The following is a 9080-nucleotide window of genomic DNA, read 5'->3' on the forward strand; positions in this document are numbered from 1 at the left end:
TTTGCTACTTTTGAAACAGTTTGAGACTGAATTTTAGCACTACAAAATCTGACTAAATCCGTAGATGGGTTAGCTGACAACGTCACGGAAAATGATGCACACGCTTCAATGGGACAGAAGTCAGTTGTTCCGATTCTGGATGGCCAGATAGCTAGCAACAATGACAAGAAACTGCCATGTGGGGAATCGTAAGTTACTCGTTTCAGCTAGTTTCATCTTGTTCTTGATACCATGTCTTGTTTTGAGGTGTTTTGACTGATTTCATGTCAATGTGTATATGGCTAAAATTCACTGGCTATCTAACCAACAACTGTAACAATGTATTTGAGAGAAAACAAGTGCTAATTGTGCAAATGTAATTATGATTTCAATAAACATCGGAGCTTAAATATATTTTACACGTTGTCAACAATCTAAGCCAACCCAGTCTGTTTTGCCCCATAGTTGCACATGCGTCGGTTTTGTTGCCAAACAACCAACCCGTCTGTAGGGAGTTTGATCAATTCCGTTCAACCTGGATTCATCTTAAAACACCTAATAAGTTGGAAAGAATATTCTTAATTTACCATGTTCATTTTGGTGTAAAAGACCCCCCAAAAATAGGTGATACAAAATATAACTCACAAAATATAAGTCCGGTTTATTGTCGAACAACAAACTTCACACATACAATTGAAACAGGCCATCATAAACAAAAAGTCGCTGACAAAACAAAATAAAAAGAGGCTCCTTTTCTTTGGCCTTCCCTCCCATCATACAAACAAAAAAATTAGTTATGGTACAACTAAAGTACATACATAATATTTACTGGAATGCTCCGAGTTCAACGGCGACGTGTGATTTGAGTTGAAGATACCATAACTTGGTCAACTAATTAAAATCTTTCATAAAGAAGCACTGATTTGGTCAGAGGAGATCACTGTTGAGACCAATCTCCTAACATATTGTACAAAAATATAAAATGTAAATAAAAATACAAACAAATATTTTTGTATATTTCATTGAGAGGCTAGAGCCTTTGAGTCTGCATCATTGTGGTGGTTTCCTTGAGATAATTTGCAGGTTGGTTGGTACGTGGATGTTGTTGAATTCCACTTGCTAATTGTATTTTTTTACAGAGTCCTCTAACCCCCCCTGACATGATGGTCAAAGAGAGGAATTCGAAGTGCTTCGGCAGGATGGGACAACTTCTCAATCGTCATCGTCGGTTTTCTGCTTCTTGGTTTCGACATCATCCTAAAAGAAATCGGAAGGGCAAAAATAAGTAGGCTTCAAGGAAAATATTATCCTGCAAAAACCTGTGTGTCAACACTTTACTTAAAGCCTGCATAGGCTTATAATATGCTATGTCTACGTATTAACATTTTAAGTGACTGAATGGCTAGTATTTAGTCAAGATCATCATGATTGTAAGATAATATTAGGGAGTCATACATGAGAATGACAAGTCTTGCAATGCATTATAACTGCATCATAATGTATTAAACTACAAACTGTGCCAACAGCCAATAATCAAACTACCCCATTGAGGAGCCAATGTCTGCTTCCTTACCTCGTCATCCTCATCGCTGTCGTCGGCTGGTCGTTTGGTGCCTCCAACAAGCTCGTCGTCATCCTCATCATCATCCCCTACAAACATGACATTCCCATTTAAGACAGTTCTCAAATTAAGACATATTACATTATCAATGTCATCACATATTTTATATTTTATCACAAAAAGCATAGACCAACCAAATAGAAATTAAACAAAAAATGTTTATTGTACCTTCTATGTCATCATCCTCCTCTTTCACTTCATCATCATCTTCATCATCTATCTCTGGGTCGCCATTTTCCTCATTCTCCTGTTGGGGAAAAAAGCCAACAAAAAGTCAATACACATTTTTTTCGGTACATTAAATTACTTTAGGGTATTTATGATGAAATTATATGGACCAATGTTATGGTAACATACTAATTGCACAGTAATAACTCAATAAAATGCAATTATGTTATGAAGAGTGATCAGATGAATTGCAATTAATTGCAAAGTCCCTCTTTGCCATGAAAATGAACTTAATCCCCAAAAAACATTTCCACTGCATTTCAGCCCTGCCACAAAAGGACCAGCTAACATCATGTCCGTGATTCTCTCGTTAACACAGGTGAGAGTGTTGACAAGGACAAGGCTGGAGATCACTCTGTCATGCTGATTGAGTTAGAATAACAGACTGGAAGCTTTAAAAGGTGCTTGAAATCATTTGTTCTTCCTCTGTTAACCATGGTTACCTGCAAGGAAACACGTGCCGTCATCATTGCTTTGCACAAAAAGTGCTTCACAGGCAAGGATATTGCTGCTAGTAAGATTGCACCTAAATCAACCATTTATCGGATCATCAAGAACTTCAAGGAGAGAGGTTCAATTGTTGTGAAGAAGGCTCCAGGGCGCCCAAGAATGTCCAGCAAGCGCCAGGACCGTCTCCTAAAGTTGATTCAGCTCGGGGCACCACCAGTGCAGAGCTTGCTCAGGAATGGCAGCAGGCAGGTGTGAGTGCAGCTGCATGCACAGTGTGGCAAAGACTTTTGGAGGATGGCTTGGTGTCAAGAAGTGCAGCGAGGAAGCCACTTCTCTCCAGGAAAAACATCAGGGACAGACTGATATTCAGCAAAAGGTACAGGGATTGGACTGCTGAGGACTGGGGTAAAGTCATTTTCTCTGATGAATCCCCTTTCCGATTGTTTGGGGCATCCGGAAAAAATCTTGTTCGGAGAAGACAAGGTGAGTGCTACCATCAGTCTTGTGTCATGCCAACAGTAAAGCATCCTGTGACCATTCATGTGTGGGGTTGCTTCTCAGCCAAGGGAGTGGGCTCACTCACAATTTTGCCTAAGAACACAGCCATGAATAAAGAATGGTACCAACACATCCTCCGAGAGCAATTTCTCCCAACCATCCAAGAAGAGTTTGGTGACGAACAATGCCTTTTCCAGCATGATGGAGCACCTTGCCATAAGGCAAAAGTGATAACTAAGTGGCTCGGGGAACAAAACGTTGAAATGTTGGGTCCATGGCCAGGAAACTCCCCAGACCTTAATCCTATTGAGAACTTGTGGTCAATCCTCAAGAGGCGGGTGGACAAACAAAAACCCACAAATTCTGACAAACTCCAAGCATTGATTATGCAAGAATGGGCTGCCATCAGTCAGGATGTGGCCCAGAAGTTAATTGACAGCATGCCAGGGTGGATTGCAGAGGTCTTGAAAAAGAAGGGTCAACACTGCAAATATTGACTCTTTGCATAAACTTAATGTAATTGTCAATAAAAGGCTTTGACACTTATGGAATGCTTGTAATTATACTTCAGTATACTATAGTAACATCTGACAAAAATATCTAAAAACACTGAAGCAGCAAACTTTGTGAAGACCAATACTTGTGTCATTCTCAAAACTTTTGACCACGACTGTAGTTCTAAATCTAACACAAAGGCATAAGAAGGTTGATGATATGTTCATGTGATTTTGGATGCTACCTTTCCATTAGTGGCTGTTTTGTAATTCTCCTCCTCAAATAGTTTATTCTCCTTCAGGTCCTATGGGAGACAAGGGAATCATATGTTATTACATTGTTATAGCAATATGTGATACAAATTGAAATTGCTTTCATATTACATTTATATTTAACATGCATAGGCTACTATATCCCTTTAATTGACATGGAAGACAAATTGAAATCACCTAAATTGTAGAAAATATATATTTTTTACTTCTATAGGACATTAAGCCATTAACCTATTGTTCCTAATAGGCCTAATTATATTTCTCTGATCATTAATTTCACAATCACTTTGCACCACTATATGTATGTCTATAGGCATACATATTTTGCCTTTCACGCCCCACAGCAAAAAAATAAAAATATATCATTGCATTTCAAATGAGAACCATTGGTTGCTGCAGAGATTTTCACTGTGCCAGTCAACTCTTCCACTCCCGCCTACTTTACAGAGTTGAATGCGTTGTAATCTGACACTTTTATGATGTTTGGGGAATTGTGGGTATTGTAGTTCGACAGGTTTCCATGCACCAAATGCCACTGGTTAGACACTGCAATACCCAGGGTGCATAGCTCAATTTAAATACCAGCGCTGACTCAGGACCACCTCAAGTGAGGTCGGCCAATTTCACTGAGGATTAAAAGGACAGTATAAACCCACATGGTATTTTGGGGACCAAGCAGTTAGCAACACATATTTTCTCACTTCATAATCCCACACAAAAAGTCGCGTGCATTAAGGTCGTCTATTTAGGTCGCCTATCCATAGGAAAGGTGTATTTAAACCAACTTACATTTACTCTTGAAACTTTTAATTTCACATTGATCTATTATAAAATGAGCACTTGATGACACAGATTGTCCATATCGTTTGAGCGCCTGCCTAAATAAGATAAATAGTTTTATTGATTTGTTTATATAATATTTAAGCCCTTACGCCGTTTAGCAGTATTATCTCAGCACCGCCTCATTAATACACTCACATCTAGTAGACAAATATACTTAGGGCAATTTAGCAGCATGCCATATCTGTTGACTAATAAAAGTTTGGGGTATTTCCCAAACTGTGCATAAAATATTTGTTCACCTTCCGACAGTGGCTCAGTAAGCTACTAAATGATAACTGCTTAGTTGATCAGGTCATCTTTGATATGAAGCCCACCCATGACACGAGATAGAAATTCCGCCGAAAGCAGTGACGGTCAAAAGCAGTCATCAGGAAACAGAATCAGTTTGAAGACAACTCGCACTACACCACACCTTCCAACCAAGCTTGAGCCATTAAAGGGAAAGTAGGCTACCACAATTAATCCCCAGGGGTTTTAATGTCAAATCACTTCGAGTTAGAAACGAATAAGTAAGAAAAGAGCCTAGGGAAACCTCTACTAAAGTGAATCTCTCTGGCGCCCGGAGGAAACAGTCGACAAAATAATGTTTTGATAAACCAGACAGACCATCAAATCACAGTCTAGCCTACTGCTGTTTGGTGATGTTGAGAGGCTTGGCTGACGATACATGCAAAGTTGTAATGGTTGCTTACAGGCATTTGTTTTTACATTCCGCAATAAACATCGTTATCCAAGGCTACCTGTCCATTCGAACGCTTAGTAAGCCAGCCATTTGAACAACTGGCGAATTTCAAGTCATGCCATCTCAACCAAGTTTACGTCCAACTGTTAAATTGAAAGGCAATGCTTTTATTGTAAATCCAAAATAAAGCTTTATAAGCCCGGCATCGACTGAAAGCTGCACAGCCAACATGGATAAATGCATTTTAAATTAATTTGGAATAGCCTACACAACACAGCCTAATGGACCAAATAATTGAGAGTTTTCGAAGTGAGAAAGGACACTAGTGCGTAATTGTCTAAATTGAAGCTCTAACCTCATTGTTTGCGTTTAGAAACAAACCGACAGGCTTGTATAAACAAACAACCAGTGCAGACCGTTACCACTTTATACAATGCGGGTGTATTTCCATGAAGCAGACGCGAGACTCGTTACATTGTATCATTCCACATCTGCTTCAAAACGATAAAAAAATTAGGCTATATTTTCTGCGCTGTTTAACGAATAGCATACATTGGTTTAATTATAACTAAGCACACTCTTAGAATGACAATTAGAATGACAGTGTGAACCAGCGGGCGGGAGGTAGCCTAGTGGTTAAGAGCGTTGGGCCAGGTTACTGGTTCGAATCCCTGAGCCAACTAGGTGAAAAATATGGTGATGTGCCCTTGTAAATCGCTCTGGATAAGAGCGTCCGCTAAATTATTAAAATGTAACCTAATTTAAAACACTACATCTCCTAAATATAATATTCAATAGGGAAGTTATTTCTTACCTTCGGGGAGATATCCTTAACCGAATTTACTTGTGTGTCTGCCATTGTTTATGATCACTCCAATAAAATAAAGGACAGGGGTAATGAAACGCTGCGAAATAAGGTATTCGGTTCTCGGCTATGTCTCAATCTCTATTATATTGTGCAAGTGCTAACGTTGGAGACCGCGGAGGCACTAATATAGGCTTGTGGGCGGAATAAAGGAGGTGGCAAAGGCAATATGATTGGTCAGCGGTTTCACAGAGGAGTGTGTCTTGCACGTTGGAGTGGAACAATGTATTGTATAATTCAAAACCCAGAGGGCAACCCCCCAATTCCAATCTCTCTGTTGGCTAATAGTGTCCGTTCTCAACGATGCTTTTGGCAGAGAAAAAAAACACAAACCGATGTTTTGACATTAGGCCACACGACACTAGGACAACATATCATGTGCCCAAACGGTGTACCAAGCTAAAGAAGTAGACCCATATTCGGATAAGCTATCCTACCGCCAATAATAAAGTGTCACCTTAAGTGGTGTTCTTTGATTGATTGATGTTAGGCTCGGTAACCAGTCATAATAACGGACTCCACCTGCAATTAATATGTTTGTCGCCATTACGCGAATTGGTCATCCGTATCCTTGACCACCTTTTCAAACTAGATAGGCTACATGTTTAATAGTGTTAAAAAGGTTGGAATGAAAAACTCGGTGGTCAACTCAAGTGATCATAGAAAAGCTCCCATTCCAAGCGGACGTTTTAAAAGCCTTTTCTGGCGTGTAGCGTTTGGTGTGCATACTTGCATTTGTTTGATATCATTAGGTCTATGCCTGAAATGTCAAGGTCGGTTAGATCCTAAATAAAAAGTTAGTTGGGCGCCATAGGATAAACACACAGTAAATGTGCACTTACAACTTATGGCTGAATCTTTGTATTTTTCCTTTCCTCTACAAATCATCGGGAAGCTCAACACCGAAAAATGCTGTGCGAGAACATGTGATAGAACAAGTGCGAAAATAATAAGGTGCTCAGAGTATCAGCCGCATATTTATTTTAGAACAAACGGGCAAACGAATTTGCCTTAAGAAGTATTGACCAGGTTATTACAAGCTGGGTATGTTAGCCCAAAGGCCGACAGATGGCGATATTGAGCCATTTCATCTTACCATCCAAAGGGAATCTACACAGCCAGCTACAGACCCTTTTCCAGTACATGACACACTGACATCACGCACAAATGTGGGCGACTCTTGGCGTCAGTAAGAAAGCCATTACCATGACCAACTATTACAACTGCTAGCCAAAAGCTAGCCAAAGAGAAATGTTACTGGTTTAAGTGTTTTTTAAGTATAATGCAGTTGATTTGCGATGATGACACAACCATTATATTAAGCAGGACATTCATACAAGCCTTAAAATCCAATTATAATCCAAAAGTAATGCACTCATAAGCAACATGTAAATAGAGGCTTTTTTTGCTGGCGTTCTATAAGAACTCCCCCTTGTTCTGCCACCAACTTTTTAGTGCGGCAATGTTTGCAAACACAGAAAGGGGTCTATATACACTCATCTCCACCGTGCAACCTGATTGGCTGAACGCCATATACAACATCGGGGACTAGCATTTAGCCACCATAGCATGATGGTGGAAAATGGTTTATTTAAGAAAGGACGCATATTTTCCCAGTTTGTTCCGCCTTCTCGCCATTAAATTGAGTTAATGAGGAAATCGACACCTTTGCAGCCTGAATGGAGAATGTTTTATGTACGAACCGGTCCACGGGGATACAAGTGTACAGCCGGCTGCATAGATTCCCTTTGGATAGTAAGATGAAACAACTCAATATCGCCATCTGTCAGCCTTTGGGCTAGGTATGTGTAGGACAAAGCAGCAAAAATGCAGACATTGGGTAGGCACCATTCTAGACTGTGGCTCAACACAAGTAACCCAAAGATGTTCTATTATATTGACAAGATAGTCGAGTGACCGCTCTAACAATGGAAATACATGTCCTCAAAGATGGAAGCCAGGTGGGAGGAGGCAGCTTATTTCCATCTTCGTAACATTGCAAAAATCTTTGACTAGAACCAAAACATTTGACTGCATGCTAAATACAATCAGAAAGAATGTGTCTTTGACCCTGCATTATAATATAACTTATTTTGAATGAAAGCCAGGAATGAGTGAGTCACTCAGCCCAATGCTTCTGTTCCTGCTTCTGTTGCCTAGTTGAGTGTTTATTTAATATCCTCCTGATTCTGTGATCACCAAGCCTCATGCAACCGCAAAATGTCGGATAAAGCAATTTTACAAATCCGGCTGTTTTTAAACTTTGCTGTGGGAGTGACAAAATGTATTACAATTGAATTTGAATTAACTGAATGATGAGGATGAAGAAGAAGAGAGTGATTGAATTTAGAACAATAGTGTAAGAATTGCTCTTCCTCTGTCTCGTGCACACACACAAAAAAATACACTTTTATTTGCTACTTTGCCATCATAGGCCACTGTAATCGATGGGGGCTCAGGGCGGTACCATTCTGCTCATCTGATGAAGGTGCACATGGATCAAATTCAAAATTTGAAGACCGAGATCGAGTCATTGAAGGCAGATCAGCAGAAAGAGAAACATTCTCTGAGGGCAGAGATACAGGCGACAGCTGATGCGTTGGTCCAGAGTCAGGCGGCATTGGCGGAGAGTCAGGCAGAGAATGATGCGTTGAAGAAGGCGAGGGACGAGATGGAGTCAGAAACCATGCCAGGCACACCTGTGAGCTCTGGAACTCCACCTCCGACAGGCAGAGGCAACAAACGTGGCGGGTTCGTCAGGTCGTCGGTTCACCCTGACATTTCCATTCCTCTTCTGACACCAGAACTTGACAAACTGCTCAACAGGCATAGCAAGGGCCGTCCGGACCGCTATGCTATTCCACGGATGTGTAACCGAAGAGAGATACCAAGAGTGGACACAGAATACCAACTGGGATGGATCCCGAGGCAAATGTGGCTTACCAGTGAACGTCTGAGTGTTCATCATTAATACTGTGTCTCAGAAGTTTCTGTCCATGAGTGATGCAACCGGAAAAAGCATTAAAGACAGAGTTAATGAGTACTTGAGGTCACCGAGAAAGTCTGGACATGGCCTGCTCTCCCTTATGTAAGGAATTAGGCACTTTACAATGTTTACTATGTAGGCTACATGAAACATTTGCCTGT

The 9080-nt window shown here is 40.4% G+C and overlaps 1 protein-coding gene across 1 annotated transcript; it reads right to left on the reverse strand.

Annotated features, from left to right (window-relative positions):
* Positions 1-614: 614 nt before the first annotated feature.
* On the reverse strand, positions 615-6035 carry ptmab (prothymosin alpha b). The gene is made up of 5 exons (XM_084139189.1): positions 5883-6035; positions 3516-3575; positions 1769-1847; positions 1553-1629; positions 615-1236 (listed from the first exon to the last, which is right to left on the reverse strand). Exons 1-5 carry the CDS (start codon positions 5925-5927, stop codon positions 1192-1194), a joined length of 306 nt encoding a protein of 101 aa, XP_083995315.1. The 5' UTR covers positions 5928-6035; the 3' UTR covers positions 615-1191.
* Positions 6036-9080: the final 3045 nt, after the last annotated feature.

This window comes from Coregonus lavaretus (assembly GCF_964263955.1).
Source record: "Coregonus lavaretus genome assembly, chromosome: 23".
Classification (NCBI taxonomy): domain Eukaryota; kingdom Metazoa; phylum Chordata; class Actinopteri; order Salmoniformes; family Salmonidae; genus Coregonus; species Coregonus lavaretus.